This window comes from Panthera leo, chromosome C1, assembly GCF_018350215.1.
Source record: "Panthera leo isolate Ple1 chromosome C1, P.leo_Ple1_pat1.1, whole genome shotgun sequence".
Classification (NCBI taxonomy): domain Eukaryota; kingdom Metazoa; phylum Chordata; class Mammalia; order Carnivora; family Felidae; genus Panthera; species Panthera leo.
In genome coordinates, this window is record NC_056686.1 from 43,238,392 (window position 1) to 43,256,178 (window position 17,787).

Consider the following 17,787-nt stretch of genomic DNA (forward strand, 5'->3'; position numbering starts at 1 on the left):
TTCCACCTATGAAACTGGAAATTTCAAAACTCTTTCTAGGTATGTACAGAAAACCTGCAAAGACATCCAAAGGTTGAACATTCCCCCCCCCACCCCCACCCCCCAACCTCTTATAGACACTCATCCACCCCGACTTCCTCTGGCCAGACTCCAAATCTTACCAAGTTTCAGAAATTAGGTAAAGCCAGAGATTACCATCAAATTCTCATCAATTTACCGCTTCTCATTTAGGACAGTCTATTCAAAACAATATTAATTTTATGGAGCCCGTCTTAAAAGACCCGTCCGTTGTGAGTAACAGGTTGAGGTCTTTCGGCCTTTGTATCTGAGGCACACAGGAAGATCACAGGAATGAGACCATACCAAGCAGCCCACAGAAAGCAGCGTGTGAAGCAACACAATTGTCACAATTGTGGCCAGTGCGATGCGCCGGTTATCCTCACGAACAGCTGGCCAAAATGTCATTGCCAAGACAGAGCCTGAGACACCCAGGGCAATCATGACTAGAATCCAACGAACAGCTTTCTGGGGGATAATCCACAGCACCTGAAAGAAGAGGAGGAAGGGGAGGGCTTTTTTGGAGGCATTTTGGAGAGGCATTTGTTCATTCCAGGCACGTGTGTTTGTAAAGGCCCCTGAGCCAATCAGCAGCTGGGCCCCCTGTGCCACTGTGGTTTCTCAGTACAGCTGGAGAAACACCCCAGCATGCAGACTGAGGCGAATGCTTTCAGAACAAAGGGCTCAAGATCCAGCAAAGGCACTTGGCTCCCTATCCCCATTCCCGCTGCACCTCTAAATTCAAATGGTATTCTTCAGGCGTGCACCAGTGTCAGGCTAGAAATGATGATGCTGGCTGAATTTTCAACAAGCCCGGGGCATCGCTCAGAATAAGTATAGTACTTACTGCTGTGGGGATATAAATGAAGAGCGAATATCCATAGACGCACACAATCTCCAAAAACGAGTAGGAAACAATGTTCATAACTTTGCTGTTTCTCCACATGAGGAAACCCCAGAGTGCGAGAGGAACCAGCCAAGCATAGGCATAGATGATCGTGGCCGCTATGGACACTGAGGATGACAGGACACAAGTTTTAATCCCCATCGTGCCTTTAATTACTATCAGAGCACTTCTAATACCTTACTGGACTTACTCCCTAGCATGTCCACCTGCTTCACTGGCTCATGGGATCGAGTCTTATTGGTGGCATAGTCCCTGCACCTGGCACAGTACTGCCACAGAGTAAGCACTCTAAGGCGGTGCTGAATTGACGAAGATTTAGCACTGTCTTTGTGTGATGACCAGTGGTCTCTCATATGGTTTTTATAACTGGTTTAATAACAACAAACAGTACTGAACAACTGAATTATGCAACTGAAAGACTTCAGAGGGCCTCAATACAAGTGTTTAAACATACCAAGCATTTCAGTCAAAGGAAAGCCAACTATCCCCTTGGAAGAACACATCCTCTTTCCCAGTATAACAAGAGCTGACACTGATGTCTTGAGCGAATGTATTCAAATGCCCTGGGTGCAGATTAACTTGCTCTGCGTGCTATTTAGAGTGCCTGCTGTCCCTGAAATAGGGAGTTTGAGTTCATTGATGAATCGTTCGACAGATTCTTCACTTTTACTTTCTTCATTAAATAATTCTGTGTCTGTGGTAGCAATGCTACCGAGTGGCTCCTCAGAACAGCAGTGTTCAGTCTATTACGGTCCAGGCCGCCGCCGCTGCCTCCTCCTCCTCCAGAAGATTCATTTTCCCTCCTCTGGAGTGGAGGACCATAAAGTGTGGCTAAGCCCATGGCACCAGCCCTTCCTACGGGAAAATCAGTAAGTAATGCACTTAACGCTCTTGGCAAGCACAAAGGCACCCCAAGCAATTGTAGTCAGACTCTGGTTAAGACATGTGATTGGCCAAAACGTTTTCAGCTCCCAGAGGAGATTTTTCATATTGGGAACTAATAGCCAAATGTAATTCTCCTGCTATACTGCCCCTTTTTTTTTTTTTTTTTTTAAATAGCTAAATGAAGGGGAAGGGAAGTACCTATATACCTACAGCCATCCACTGGGTGTCAGGCATTTCACTGAGTATTTTATTGAGGCAACACTGTGTAACAGTCAAGGCCACAGACTCTGCATGTGAGAACTCCAAGAGTTCTCATCCTAGCTCTGCCACTTACAGCTAAGTAACTCTGGAGGGTGAATTACTTAACTTTCCTGCCTTAGTTTCCTCATGGGAATTATCATAGCATATACTACCTTCTAAGATTACTAGGAGAATTAGGGGCTCTTGGGTGGCTCAATCAGTTAAGTGTCCAACTCTTGATTTCGGCTCAGGCCATATGATCTCATGGTTCGTGAGACTGAGCCCTCACTCCAGGCTCCACACTGACAGCACGGAGCCCATCTGGGATTCTCGCTCTCTCCCTCTCTCTTTGACCCTTCCCAGCTTGCATGTGTGCATGCTCTTTCACGCTCTCTCTCTCTCTCTTGCTCTCGCTCTCTCTCAAAATAAATAAACTTAAAAAAAATCACTAGAAGAATTAAATGAGTAAAAACAAATATACTTATAACACTGATTGATAAATAAATGCTCATTCAAGAATTAGCTTTTCATATCATTAACTGATATGTAAATATATTATTTCACATAATCTACATCTTCATTTTAGAGATGAGGAAATAGGATCAGAGAAGTTAAGTGGTTTGGTCAAGGTCAAATAATTAACAAGTGGTGGAAGCAGGATCTGACCTTGAATGTGTGGATGTATACTCTTCACATAAAATGGAAAAGTGTTTATTGACAGAGTCAACGATTCATCCCATGGCTCCCTTATACTGTCCAACCAAGGAGGATAAGAAAAGATAAAAACTCTGCTGAGTTTCCAGACCCTCAGGCAGGGTAATTCACTCCTTCTTTTCTGTTAATAATTCTGTTAATAATTTCTGATATAGAAATTAACACATACCATTTACAGCAATATTCATTTACCTGACTTTCTTTACTTAACCATTGAACAACTTGAAGGCAGGGTCTATATCTCATGATTAACATTTACTGAGTTAAACTCAAACCAGGATCATTTGACAAATGGGGCTGGAAATGAATCAGGTCTGACTCTACGAAAATGGTCACGGAGGGTAGAAGGAAGGATACACGGAGACACATACACACACAGAAGGAACTACATATCTCTCTATACACACATATATGTGTATGTGTATGAACTCTTTTTTGTACAAGGCACTATTCCAACCTCTTTACAAACACCAACTCTTTATTCTTACAATGGCCCTATAACATAGGTATTATTATTCCCATTTCACTGATAAGGAATCCGAGGTCAAGAGAGATGAAATAACTTGCCCAACAAGTAGAAGCTAATGAGTGATGTAAATGGAACTTGAAGCCAGTGGCCTGGTTCCAGAGACTGTGCCCTTACACAGTCTGTATATAGCCTCTCACAGGACAGCAGGCAGGCAGGGGGGTGGGGGGCGAGGAGGACAGAACTGAGCAAGTGGCACACATCAATCTCCTATAAAGCCAAAATTCCTCATTTTGGGATGGCTGTCACCTACAAGTCCCTAAAAAGCTGTTGGTTGGTTGGTTGGTTGGTTGGTTGGTTGGTTGGTTTGTATAATTATCCAAGACTGCCACAGAAAGAAAGTTTTAAAAACAATGTCATCCACAAGCCCATTGCTAGGACAAACTCATTTCTACATTCTCCCTTCTAGACCCTGACCATTTGCAGACTTCCCTCTAACAGAGTAGCTAACAGCAAAGGCATAATTTTGGATTATCAGTTTTCCACATAGTTCTAAGTGTTTCATAATTAGTGGCTACAGACCCAGCTAGTTGAGTCACCATGACTTAAATAACAATGCCCCTATTGTTTCCAACATCTGGGTAATACAAATAATGCTACAATGGAGACTTTCATGCACACTGCTTTTTACTTACTTTGCACATTTTGCTTTGAATAAGTTCCAATTGCTATTTGGCCTTGCTTTACAGCTTTCCAGAAGATACGTGGATTCACAATAATTGTGAATGCACTCAATGCCAATGAATTGTACACTTTAAAAGGTAAAATGGTAAATTTTAAGTTATGTATATGTTACCATCATAAAAAAAGACTATGTCAATTTACATAGATGGGTGGTAAATGCTGAGGTGATAAGGGTGTTTGAATCCTTTAATACAAAAAGCAGGGGCTGCAGCACCTAGAGACAGGGGCCCAAGAGCTCACTAAAAGGAACGCATGGTAACAAATTGAAAGCATTCCAAATGAGTCAAGCTATTCACCAACCTTTTCGGAATTCGGGCACATAATGGTATGTCTTCTCTCCCAGATGGATTAAGAAGTTGGAAAGATTCCCACTAATTGCTATGGCAAAGACCAATGTGGCGCATATCCAAAAGGGGCCTGCAAAGAAAACCAGAAAATTCAGACAAAAAAATGAAGCACCAGCTTATAGACTCTTACAGAATAATTTGTTATCTCCCTCGCCCTATTCATATAAGCAAGGGAAAATGAATTTTAGATGCAATCAATATTCATCTAATGGGAATTTTCTTTTATAAAAGGTAAACACACAACTCAGCAATTAGATGCATTAAAGACAGGGGAGATTGGAATGAAAAGGCCAAAATACCTTCTACAATTAGCTGAATAAAGACACTAATTTGTTTATAGCTTCTTTTATTAGAGGATGTCAAAAAACTCATGGACATTTTGTTAAATCTGCACCATCAGGATATAGGAAGCAAAGGTTACTTCCCTTATCTAAGTGCCAAATGTTAATTAATGCCAGAGAAAAATAACTTAAATCAGACAGGTCCTTCTGCAGTCTAAACGGAAAAGTAGTGCAAACAGAACACTTTAGGGAAGAATTCATTTAATCTACCAGTTTGTTGTGGTTGTATGTGTGCATGCAATGTGTTTAAGACTTTTCTTTTTAATGAGAAAGCAATAAATGCACACAGTTCAGTGTTCAAAAGAGAACGAAAGGCAGGCAGGAGAAAAGTAAATTCCTTTAAAATAGACAAAAGTAAATTCCTTCTCTCTCTGTTCCCTGGCTCTATACATTTTTTCTCCCCAGAGCTCCCAGCCATAACCAGTTTCTGGTGAATCCTGCCAGAGATTTCTATATACATATAAACAAATGCACATTTTGTGTGCATGTTTATATAAATGATAACGTGTAGATATATAGATAGATAGATATCTATATCCATTTAGCCTTGCTTTACAGCTTTCCAGAAGATACGTGGATTCACAATAATTGTGAATGTACTCAATGCCAATGAATTGTACACTTTAAAAGGTAAAATGGTAAATTTTAAGTTATGTATGTGTGTGTGTGTGTGTGTGTGTGTGTGTGTGTATATATATATATATATATATATATATATATATATATATATCTTATTCCATACTTTACGATTTTCGCTTTAATATATCCTAGGGATTCTACCATAGCTGTTCATAAAAATCAGCTTATTCTATGGGGCACCTGGGTGGCTCAGTCGGTTAAGTGTCCGACTCGGGCTCAGGTCATGATCTTGAGGTTCACGGGTTCAAGCCCCGCGTTGGGCTCTGTGCTGACAGCTCAGAGCCTGGAGCCTGCTTCAGACTCTGTGTCTTCCTTGCTCTCAGCCCCTCCCCTGCTCATGCTCTCTCTCTCTCTTTCTCAAAAAAAAATAAACATTTTAAAAAATCAGCTTATTCTACTTTTAGTGATTATCAACTATTCCACTGAGTGAATGAGTACACTATGCTTTGCAAATCCCTTTCTCCATTTCACTTGATTTCATGAACACCACCCTTGCGTCTCCTTATCTAGAAAAAGTACTACAAAAGTAGAACAAAGAAATTTTTTAATTGAGATATTCCTAATAAATTGTATGAATTTAATGTTTCGATGTCACCAATACTTTGCAACACCTTTTAGCATAACTGCAGGCACCATGACGTATCACAAAACTCAGAAAATTACTGTGTCGCAGGAGATGACTAGCAGAAATGGGTTAGCACTTCTCAAAGCCAAGTTGGCTCCTGAAGGTGGGAAAGAGAGCCCAAGCAATCAACTGGGATACTCCAAAGAATCACCACTATTGGCTTTCCACATACTGCTCTTGACTCATGAGCCTGCAAGCCCTCTGCTACCACCAAGGACAAGTTCACTGTATTATTCTGAATACCAACCATATAAAAGATGCAACAGACAAGGCCAAAAAAAAAAAAAAATTTCCTACAGTTTAATGATTACAAAATTGCCAAAAGCAATTTGTTGAAAAATTTTTTGTTGAAAAATTCTTTGTTGAAAAAATGAACAAAAGTGACCATGTGTTGTCAATGGGCTGAGACCATCCAAGCATATGACCACAAGTGGCCAAAATATTATAGAACCTATAACTAGAAAGCAGAGGGGGTGCTTGGGTGGCTCCATCGGTGAAGCAACCGACTCTTGATTTCAGCTCAGGTCATGATCTCACGGTCTGGAACTGAGCTCCACGTCAGGCTCTGCGCTGACAGCGCAGGTTATTTGTAAGAACCCACTGTTCTCTAGACCCTGGGCCAGGTGCGAGGGATACAGTGACACACAACAGATGTAGTTGCTGAGTCCTGTGCCCGAAGGCAAACAGGAAGCTCAGATTCCAGAGACACACAACCACATACTCATCCCAGGGCCTGCCAGGTTGCTTTATACACCTTCTCTTTCCCTCTTTCCTGCCAATTTCTACTCTTATGGGGTGGGGTGGGAAGGAGTCTTAATTTAGTTTGTATTATGCATTGTTATATTATAAAATATTTCTAACATACAGAAAAGTACAAAGAATGATACAACACACACTGGTGTACCCGTCATGCTACTTTTTCAAATCCTTCTAATGGGGTCATACTACTCACATCCTTCAAAAACGTGCCTTTCTTCATTTATCCTTGTTCTGACAGTTAGCCACATTGATGCTCATAGATCTCATTCATTCTTAAAAACTACAGCATTCTGTGTATGAATACACCACAATTTACTTATTTCTTCACCTGCTGATGAATATTTTGTTTGTTTCCAAATATTTGCTATTACAAGCACTGTTGCTACAATGAATAATATTCTATGTCTTCTTTTATATTTGTCTGTTTCTCTTAGATCATACATAGCAACTGCCAATTTGTAGGGCACGAGAATCTTCAAATGGCTCCCATTCGGGCACCACTTACATACCCACTAGACACACATTAGCTCCCATTGCTGCACAATCTTGACAACTCTTGGTATCAATGTTTCTGAAAATCTGACTTAAGGGTATGTCATTCCTCTGCTCAAACCCTTCAATGGCTTCTCACTCAAGTAAAAGCTGAAGTCCTCACTGTGACCAAAATGCTACACAACTTACCCCTCCATGTTGTCTCTCCGACCTCATCTCCTCGGCTCCCTTCTTCCCTCTGGCCCAGTCACACTAGTCTCTGCCGTTCTCTGAGCATACCAAGCAAATTCCTGCCTCAGGGCCTTTGTGTTTGCTGTGCTCACTGCTTCAGATGCCTTCCCCTTAGATATCTACATGAATTGCTCCCAATTCCTCCAGGCCTTTACTCAAAATTTACCTCTTAAAATTTTTTTAAATTTCAAATTCACCCACCTACACAAGTATTTCCTGTCCTCTAAAATTTTCACCTTGGCATTTATCATTAGCATACTATATATCTGACTTATTTTACTTATCATAAAGCTCAGTAGATTCTAAACTGCCTCAGAGCAAGGATTTTTGTTTTTCTCACTACTATATCTCCAGTGCCTGCAATAGTTTAGTGCTCAATACTTGAATTGAATGAACGAATGAAGACAAGTCAATTTGTATGTTTGCTAAAATGAGCATAATATAATCTCTTGTTTTTATTTCCTTGACTACAGGTGGGGCTAAGTATCTTTTCATATATTTGTTAGCCATTTGGGTTTCCTTTTCTGTGAATTGCTCATTTTCCTCTAAAACTTATAACTGGTTTTATTCTTATAAATGATAGGAGTTCTAAAGATATTCATCCTTTGTTGCTAATGAGAATTGCAAATATTATCTCTGGTCTGTAGTTTATTTACTTATTTATTTACTTTGCTTATGTTTATTTTGTGGTATAGAAAATTTTTTTTCCTTTTTTTAAAGTTTATTTATTTAGGGGGTGCGTGAGTGGCTCAGTCAGTTAAGCGTCTGACTTCGGCTCAGGTCATGATCTCATGGTCCGTGAGTTCGAGCTCCACGTCGGGCTCTGTGCTGACAGCTCAGAGCCTGAAGCCTGCTTCGAATTCTGTGTCTCCTTCTCTCTCTGCCCTTCCCCTCTCACTCTATGTCTCTCTCTCCCTCATAAATAAATAAACATTAAAAAAATTTGTAGTTAAAAAAAAGTTTATTTATTTATTTTGAGAGAGACAGAAAGAGAGAACGTGCCCACCAGCGGGAGAGGTGCAAAGAGAGAGGGAGACAGAGAATCCCAAGGAAGATTCTCTCTCCACACTGTCAGTGCAGAGCCTGAAGCAGGGCTCAATTCCACAAATCATAAGATCGTGACCTGAGCTGAAATCAAGAGTCAGACACTTAACCAACTGAATCACTCAGGCTCCCCCAGTAATTTTGTATTTTAGTTTAAATGCAATCAAATTCATCAGTCTCACCCTCGGATTCTGCAGACTGGTGGCACTTCTGTCATCTTTTCCCCGACCACCTTCCTCCAATCTCCCCCACAAGGCCCAGTCCTCTCTACTATCACTTTACCTATACAGTACCTCTTTTTTTTCTTTAACCATGTCTGTGAGCTCATGAGGCTAACAGTGTTGTGGAAAGAAGCAAACTTTGGGTTCAAATCCTGGTTTTATCAGGAGAGGCAGCGTAACAGAGTAATAAAGAATATGGATTATGAGCTATGGTGCTGATTTGAAAACTGTGCTCAGCTATACGATCTTAGGCACAATGCATTACATCTGAGTAACTCGGTGTCCTTATTCATACAATGGGGATAATAATAGTAACTACCTCATAAAGTTCAGGTTGTTATGAGGATTAAGTGAGTTAATATAGGTTCTTCCCCGATAACGGGGCCACATAATAAGCACTACGTACATTTGCTAGTGTCATTTTCTATGCTAACTCTGTGACTATGGGCAAGCTATCCTCCCCAAACTTCCATTTTCTCTTTTGTGAGGTAAGCCTACCTCGGGGTGTGGGATATAAAACTATAAAACAGTGACACAGTGCTGAGCTCTTGGCACTTGTGAGGCATTCGGCACATGTTAGTTCTACCATTTCTTTCTTCCTGGCAGTGGAGACTGACTTTATCTTTGCATCCTCAGCCTGTAGCACGAAATAAGGTGCTCAAAAATTGTTTGCGTGCTTACTCTGTGCCAGGCCTCCACCAGGCACTGATGACATAAATCACTCAGACACATAGCCTGTCTCTCAAGATCTCAGGCTAGAAGAATAAACAAGAGAGCGAGGAGGAGAAACTGCCTTGGCAACATTTAGACGAGAGGCATGGGCCAAGGCAGTGCTTTGCACATGGCGCTCCCTGGCGCTCCGGGCATTCCGCCGACATCTGGATGGAACTTTCAGTGCTGCCAGATAGAGGAGCTATAGAGAAGGGACCCTCTCCCCAGCCTCCCCCACAGTGGTTCCACTTTCACTGGTTCCAACTATTGGACCTCCATGCTAGCTGATGAAAAGGTTCTGTAGCTTAAAACCACCAGGCAAACAGAGTATGGGCTTCACGTAACATCAAACTAGTTCTGGCTCTTGCTTTTTCAGTTTGACAACTCTCGGCCCTGGTTTCCTCACAAGGAAAAGAGGGCTAACCACACTTAATATAGTCTTGTTGAAAGAATTAAAGTGTATGCAGTCATCAGCACACAATAGATCCTCATGAATTCCTTCTCCTCTTATGATCAACATATGTACAAAATATGTAACATATTACTCTAATGCTTATTCAGGATCGAGCATACTCTAATGCTTATTCAGGATCACTGGGCCTCACTGAGAGTCAGCTTCCTCGTTTGAGAAAGGGGGAGAAGAATACCTACCCCCAAGGGGGCTGCAAGAATTACACGTGCCCGCGTCCAGTCTTTTGTAGTGCATCTGCACAAAGGAAGCACCCAGAACTGCTGGCTCGCTTCTCCTTTCAAACACGGAAGGCCACGGCTATAGGAGCCCTTTCCCTTCAGGAGTACCAGGTGGGCCTCTGACCTCTTCTCAGACAGCATGGAGGTCAGGAATGGCAGTCACCCCCTGGCCCATCCCTCTTACAGACTTCCAGTGCTGTGACTGAATTCCCAGGGGAGCCAGCTCATCTGAGGGCAGAGCTGGGACTCCGCACAGCAATGAGTAAGTATGAGAGCACCTCCTCCACACTGATCCCCACCCTCAGATCCTCTCAAGTTAAAATCAACAATCTCCTTTTGGACGAAGTGAACTTAATTCGTCTCAGGTTTGCAGTGTCATTTGAAGACGTTCAAAGGACATGCCCATTACTTGCAATCACAGCATTCATATAACACAGAATTGCATTTTCCCCAAAATTGTTTGTAAAGGCTGTCGCTGACGTCCAGAAGAGTTGAGTGAAATGTTGCATGCCCCACCAACAGTGCACTTCTCCAACCTTTCAGGCAACGCTCACACGCACCTGAATTCAACTGGTACATGGTAAAGAATCCAAACAGCTCTACACATACCGTAAAGATCTGGATTGCTGCGGATATATAACCTCACAAAGTTTTTTCCTGGTATTGGCAAAAGGGACCCCTTTATTCTGTCAAAGACCTGGAAAACAACATAGCAGTAAGTCTCCTGGAGATTTCTTACAGCTTTCGTGAAGATTTCTTATAGCTTTCACAATGATAGTATTTTCAAATGCAAATGACCCTTTATTTTTGTAAGACCATATCCAGTCATAAAAGCGTTCACATCATGTGATTGTTTAACCACAAAAGACACAGTCTCCACTACGTGTAAAAGGAAAGGTGAAACGGGTTTACAAACCTGGTAAGTGTCTACGTCAAAGAATGTTTGATAGTATTCAAATGTCCAGAAGGGAGAGCTTTTCTTCTGGCCAGCAAGTAACTGTCAGAGGTGAAATAAAACATAATGAACACAGAAGTAATGTCCTTATATCAGCGATGCAGACAGGGGGCTAATCTAATGGAAAATCAAGATGCATCAGAGACCAAGCTCTTCTGCATTCATGAACTTTACAACAGCCATGCCCAACTCAGCCTGATAGAAAACAAGCGTGTGTTTTGAAGTCAGACCAAAAGGTTTCAATTCCTGGTCCCTCCACCAGGGGGAGACTTTGTCAAATCACCAGACTTTGTTCTCCAAAAATTACAGCCAACAAGATCCACTTCATAGGATTATAGGAAGGATTAGATCGATTATATATAATATGTATCAGGTACAATAACATATATACGCATTTTTACACACACAAACATATACACACAGAAGGCAGTCAGTGTCAGATCTACTCCCCTACCTCCTCAAGATTCTTACCACTATCCCCACCTCAACTCTCAAAAATCTGATACGCTGATTCACTCTAACATGCTGAAAACTTAAAATATACTCCTCTGACAAAAAACCCCCACAAAACTGCAATTTATGAGCAGCACACACGGGGCTCATCTATCCCAACAGCGCAGCTATTTGACAACAGAACGAAGACCCCTTGCCGGGAACTACGACTGCCACTTGAGATATTTCATGAGGATTCGTACAGCGAAAGGTACGGATGGACTAGCTGGAGCTTTGCAGGACAAGGGGCAGATTTTTTTTGTTCATTGAAAGGAGAATTTCTCCACAATTAAAGTTGTCTAATAGTGGCAATGCTGCTTTACACGGTAACAAATAGCCTCCAGAAAGGGGTATCCAAGTGCTGTCTTTCCCACCTACCACAGACAGCATTAGTATCTTGGGAGGGAAGGTGACATACAGGAGACTGAAGGTTCTTTCGAACTCTAGCATTAGAAGGTACTGAACTCCAGAGACCCATGTTCTATAAGCTAGGACAAGAGATTCAGTGCCTATCATAGAATATTGGTAACTTCTTCCCAATTCCCAGACAAATTAAGATGATGGATAGAATGTTGTCAATTTTAAGATTTTTCTCCCCCCTCATACATTTCTCAAACTCTTGACACCCGCTGTTGCTCAGTGTGATGGTTAATTTCGTGTGTCAACTTATCTAGGTCAAACATTATTCTGGATGTTTCTGTGAGGGTGTTTTTGGATAAGCTTTAACATTTAAATTGGTGGGCTTTCGGGGCACCTGGGTGGCACCGTCGGCTAAGGGTCCAACTTCGGCTCAGATTATTATCTCATGGTTTGTGGGTTCGAGCCCCATGTTGGGCTCTGTGCTGACAGCCCAGAGCCTGGAGCCTGCCTCGGATTCTGTGTCTCCCTCTCTCTCTCTCTGCCCCTCCCCTGCTGGTGTTCAATCTCTCTCTGACTCTCAAAAATAAATACACGTTAAGAAATTTTTTTTTTTAATTTGTGGCTTTCTGAGTAAAGCAGATTGCCCTCCATAATGTGGCTGGGCCACAGCCAATCAGGTGAGGGCCCAAATAGAACAAAAGGCCGACCTCCCTGAGCAAGAGGGACTGCTCCAGCAGACTGCCTTTGGCCTTCATCTGCAACACCAGCTCTTCCTGGATCTACAGCAGAATGCCTTTGGCCTCAAACTCCAATTCCTTCCTGGGTCTCAGTCTGCCAGCCACTTCCAGCAGATTTTGGACTTGCCAAGCATCCACAATCACGTGAACCAACTTTTAAAAATAAACCTCTTTCTCTATATATACACATCCTATTGGTTCTAGCACTCTGGAGCACGCTAACTAATTGTGTGTTCCAGGGCAGCTTATTTAAACTTTGCGCCTCACATTTCTCCTTTGTAAAATGAGGATAAGAATAGTTCCTGGTATACAGAGTTGTTTTGAGGGTTAAATGAGATGATCCAAGTAAGGAACTTTAAATGGTGTCTGGCAGCTATGAAACATGGAATAAACATTAGCTATTGTACTGATAATGATGGCGACAGTCAACGCATTATTTTCTTATATTTCAGATGAGGAAACCCGGTCTTAGGGAAGTTCAAGTACCTTACTCAAGACCACATAGCTGTTACTACTGGCTGGGCCAGGATTCAAAGTTAGGCTCCTAGTCTAAGCTCTCACCACAGTGTCTAGCATATATGGGTATTTAATTTAGCACAAGCTTCGGTACTTATTGTGATAGCTCATGGAGTTCCAGAAAGATCACCTGGCACCCTAGAGCTCTGCTACTTAATGAGCCTGTGAACTCAATGCTGTAAACTGGGTGCTCCCCTAGGGCATCACAGTCATGACTGCATTTATAAAATATGGATAGAAATACTATTTTTCTGGAACACACTTCCAGTGCACATAGAGATAAATCTTTGTGACCAAAAACAGCCACCTGCTATTCACTGTCCAACCAGATGCAGAAACCTAGAAGTCTCGATAAAATCTTTGCTCTCTATCCCTCACCCCTTCTCCACAAAGCCCAACTGAGCCCACCCCCTAACCACCTGTGTCCGGCTGTGGTTCGGGCTTCTAGCCTAGACCGCTGCCATGGTCTCCCACTGGCCTCCGCTCCTTTCAGTTTCTACCCCACAGGGCCACCATACCTTTATCTTTAAACTCTCTGGCTAAATATCATCTAAAATCTTTCAGTAGCTCCTGATAGCTTTCAGAGCACAATTCCTACTCATTTGGTTGAGTCCTTGCCGAGCCGTGTAGCCTCACCTCCTGTCTTCACCTGTATTTTGCTCTAATGTACGTGAAGATGGGAAACATGCTGTGTGTGCCACGTTCTTTCGTGCTGCTTTGGCTTTGCTGAAACGTTTCCCTTTGCCTAGATCACCCTTCCCTGCCTTCTTCCCTTGGCCACCTCCTACCCTTGTGCCAGGACTCAGTTCAAGTGTTACTACCTGCACAAAGCCCCCGCTCTGCCCCCACAACCCCGGTGTCCCCTCCACCAGCACGCTCCCTGTGGGTAACAATGGCCTGCGTGCCTGTCTGTCTCCCCCCGAGGCAGAGGCCATGTGTGATCCACCTTTGGGCTGCCACTGCCTGGCACTCTACGTGGCACATGGGAGACAGTGAATAAATGCATGAAGAAGCTTTTAAAAAAATTAAAAGGACAAATCAAAGACAAGTTCGAACCTCAGTTTTGTCAGAGTCATCGTTTCCCAGCAACTCATCATCCTCTTCTCCCCCGGAGCCTCTTGGGAGTCCTGCTTGATGCGTCGGGCTTTCACCAGGACCCTCGATACTTATCGTAGTGGCACCTGGGTTTTCTGCTGCAGTAGCGGCCGCGTTACCAAATTCTGAAAGCAATTAGGGCACAAGGGCATCAAAGACCTCACACACATTGGAAATGCCATACTTTTAATCTAAAGACAAGCTGTTTCAACCCCAGCTTTGCTATAGACCGTATTTGATATAAATGGCAAAAGGCTCTAAAAAAACCTCATCTAGACATGAGGCTGACTTAGAAAAGGGGTTACAAAGACAATAGAATTTGGAATCAGACCTGGATTTTAGTCCTGGCTCACCTACTTACTAACTATAAGAGCCTGAGTAAGTAACTCAACCTCTGTATGCCTCAGTATTCTCATCTACACAATGGCGAGAATAACATCTACTTTAGAGAATTGGGGGAAAGTCAGGAATGTAACCTAAGTAAACTCCTTAGCAGAGTGGCTGGCCCACAGCAAGTACCCAATCTATACTTGTCTTCTTTGATTCAAGTTCAAAAAATTTTAATGGAAGTTATTTTTTCCAAGAAGTCCAACGTAATCACTATAGGGAATATAGGGTCAAAAATGAAAGTAGAAAGCATAGAATAAAAATCACTCTGGGGCGCCTGGGTGGCTCAGTCGGTTAAGCGTCCGACTTCGGCTCAGGTCGTGATCTCGCAGTTCGTGAGTTCAAGCCCCACGTCGGGCTCTGTGCTGACGGCTCGGAGCCTGGAGCCTGTTTCAGATTCTGTGTCTCCCTCTCTCTCTGACCCTCCCCCGTTCATGCTCTGTCTCTGTCTCAAAAATAAATAAACGTTAAAAAAAAAAAATTAAAAAAAAAATCACTCTTAGTCCTACCACATCAAGGCAAACACTACTAATTTTTGATATGTTTCCTTTTCTCCATATAGTAACTCTCTAAGATTCATGCCAGTGATGATCATTCATTCACTGAACATATATTTACTGCATGCCTACAATGTGCCAAGTACTGATGTGATACTATACAATTTTGTATCCTGCTCTGTCAACTGGAGATTATAGAAAAATGATTTTTTCATTTTATATCAGTCTTTATAATAACCATTTTCATAACTACGTAATATTCCATCAGCTGGGAGGTGGAGGCAGTAGGAGAGAGAGACTGTAAGTTGGATGTTTATGGTGTTTCCAACTTTTCATTATAAAAATAACACTTGTAAGGAGTGTCTGCAAAGAAAAAGCTTTTGAGTTATTATCTCTGAACACCTATCAGTGCAATTACCAGGTCAAAGGGTTAGTTAAGACTAATGCTCTATGACCTTGGGCAAATAACACTGTATCTCTGAGTCTCTGTTTCTAAAATGTAGGTAATTGGGGCACCTGGGTGGCTCAGTCGGTTAAGTATCCGACTCTTGATTTTGGCTCACGTCATGATCTCACCGTTCGTGAGCTCAAGCCCCATATCAGGCTCTGGGCAGGCAGTGTGGAGCCTGCTTGCAATTCTCTCTCTCTCCCTCTCTTGATGTCCCTCCCTCACTTGCGCTCTCTCTCTCTTTCAAAAATAAATACATTTTAAAAATAAAAATAAATAAAACATAGGTAACACCTATCTTACGGAGAGATTTTGAGGATGATATGATATAATAATAAATATTGTCATAGCTATCATTTATTGATGGAACAGGACATTAACATTTAAAAAGATGATCACGGGGAGCCCGGGGGGTTCAGTCAGTTAAGTGTCTAACTTCAGCTCAGGTCATGATCTCACTGTTCATGAGTTTGAGCCCCGTGTAGGGCTCTGTGCTGACAGCTCAGAGCCTGGAGTCTGCTTTGGATTCTGTGCCTCCTTCTCTCTCTGCCCCACCCCTTCTTGCGCTCTGTCTCTCAAAAATGAATAAACGTTAATATATATATATATTTAATATATATATTTAAAAAGATGATCACAACTGAGGGAATCAGACAGAGGAAGATACACTTTTCTCATATTTAAAAATTTTTTTTAATGTTTATTCATTTTTTGAGAGAGAGACAGAGTGTGAGTGGGGGAGGGGCAGAGAGGGGGACACAGAATCCGAAGCAGGCTCCAGAATCCAAGCTGTCAGCACAGAGCTTGACGGGGGGCTCGAACTCACAGACCGCGAGATCATGACCTGAGCTGAAGTCAGACACTTAACCGAATGAGCCACCCAGGTGGCCCAAGTCTCGTATTTAAAAAGCAATAGTTCAGCAGGCAGAAGGGCATACCAGAAGGAGGAACAGGGGATCACTTTAGAAGTACAATGGCCAGGGGCACCTGGATGGCTCAGTCAGTTGAATGTCTGACTTCGGCTCAGGTCATCATCTCGTGGTTCGTGAGTTCAAGCCCCGTCAGGCCCTGTGCTGACAGCTTGGAGCCTGGAGCCTGCTTCAGATTCTGTGTCTCCCTCTCTCTCTGCCCTTCCCCTGCTCACGCTCTGTCTTACTCTCTCTAAAAAATAAATAAGCATTAAAAAAAAAAAAAGAAGTACAAAGGCCAAAGATGTTCAAAGGAGGATGATAACTTGTCTATTTGACAGGCTTAGGAAAGGCTTCTTGAAGATGCCACATGAGAAGGATGGTCAGATGTGGTGGGGATGGCATCGCGCACAAAGGGCATGGGATGGGCAAAAACCAGAAGATGGAAGATGTGTCCCCTATCTGAGAAACGGCAGGTAGCATGGTTTGATTGGAACGCAGCATGGGTGTACCTCTCACAGGATCACTTGACCACACATTCTGCTCCATATGAGTTACCGGTGTCCATCACAGCTCCCTGAGGACAAGACTGGCATGTTCTTCATTTCCACCATCATCTTCTCTACTTTTACATGCTGGCATATCCTATGCTATGTGTGGCCTCTGATCCTTTCCTGACACAAGGTCTTCCACCTGACGAGCCCCAATCTCAATTTTCTCACCTGAACTCCCATCTTCCGCAGGAAAGCCTTCCATGACCCCCACGGCATCCTACATTCTGTTCTAAAGAGCAAAGTCCTTAACAAGGTCTACAAAGTCCTCTGTGATTTGGCACCTGCCTCCTCTCTAACCTCACCTTGTGTTCATCTCCCTCCCCAACCCCGAACCATCTGTGCTCTGCACATTAGCCCTCCTTCAATTACCTGGGAAAAAAGTCAAACAAACTTCCTCCCCCCTTGGGTACTTTGCATATGCTGTTCTTGACATTGTACTTTCCTACACTGTACTCAGAAAGGATGGCCAAAGAGGGCCTCTAGAACGAAGTGAGATTTGAACAGAGTGAGGGAGCAAGCTATGTGGCTATCTGGAGAAAAAATTCCCAAATAGATAGCACAAAAGCCCTAAGCTGTGAGTGTACTTGGTGTCTAGGAGGGACAGTGACAGGCCCATGTGGGTAGGGCAGAGAGAGAAAGCACAAGAGTAGCAGGAGAGATCAGAGGGAGTGGAAGGCAGGATCATGTACGGCCTCCAAACACAGAAAAGGCTCTGGCTTTCATAC

General features: G+C 42.8%; 1 protein-coding gene across 3 annotated transcripts in view; it reads right to left on the reverse strand.

The window, feature by feature from the left end:
- YIPF1 (Yip1 domain family member 1) overlaps nt 1-17,787 on the reverse strand; it is a 36,869-nt gene that overhangs the window by 16,749 nt on the left and 2,333 nt on the right. For all 3 annotated transcript variants that reach the window (XM_042951439.1, XM_042951437.1, XM_042951438.1), the window contains 6 exons: nt 14,230-14,393; nt 11,030-11,110; nt 10,723-10,810; nt 4,314-4,430; nt 905-1,071; nt 364-546 (listed from right to left, as the gene is read on the reverse strand). In XM_042951439.1, coding sequence (XP_042807373.1) covers nt 364-546; nt 905-1,071; nt 4,314-4,430; nt 10,723-10,810; nt 11,030-11,110; nt 14,230-14,393 — 800 coding nt within the window. The remainder of the gene's footprint in view (nt 1-363; nt 547-904; nt 1,072-4,313; nt 4,431-10,722; nt 10,811-11,029; nt 11,111-14,229; nt 14,394-17,787) is intronic.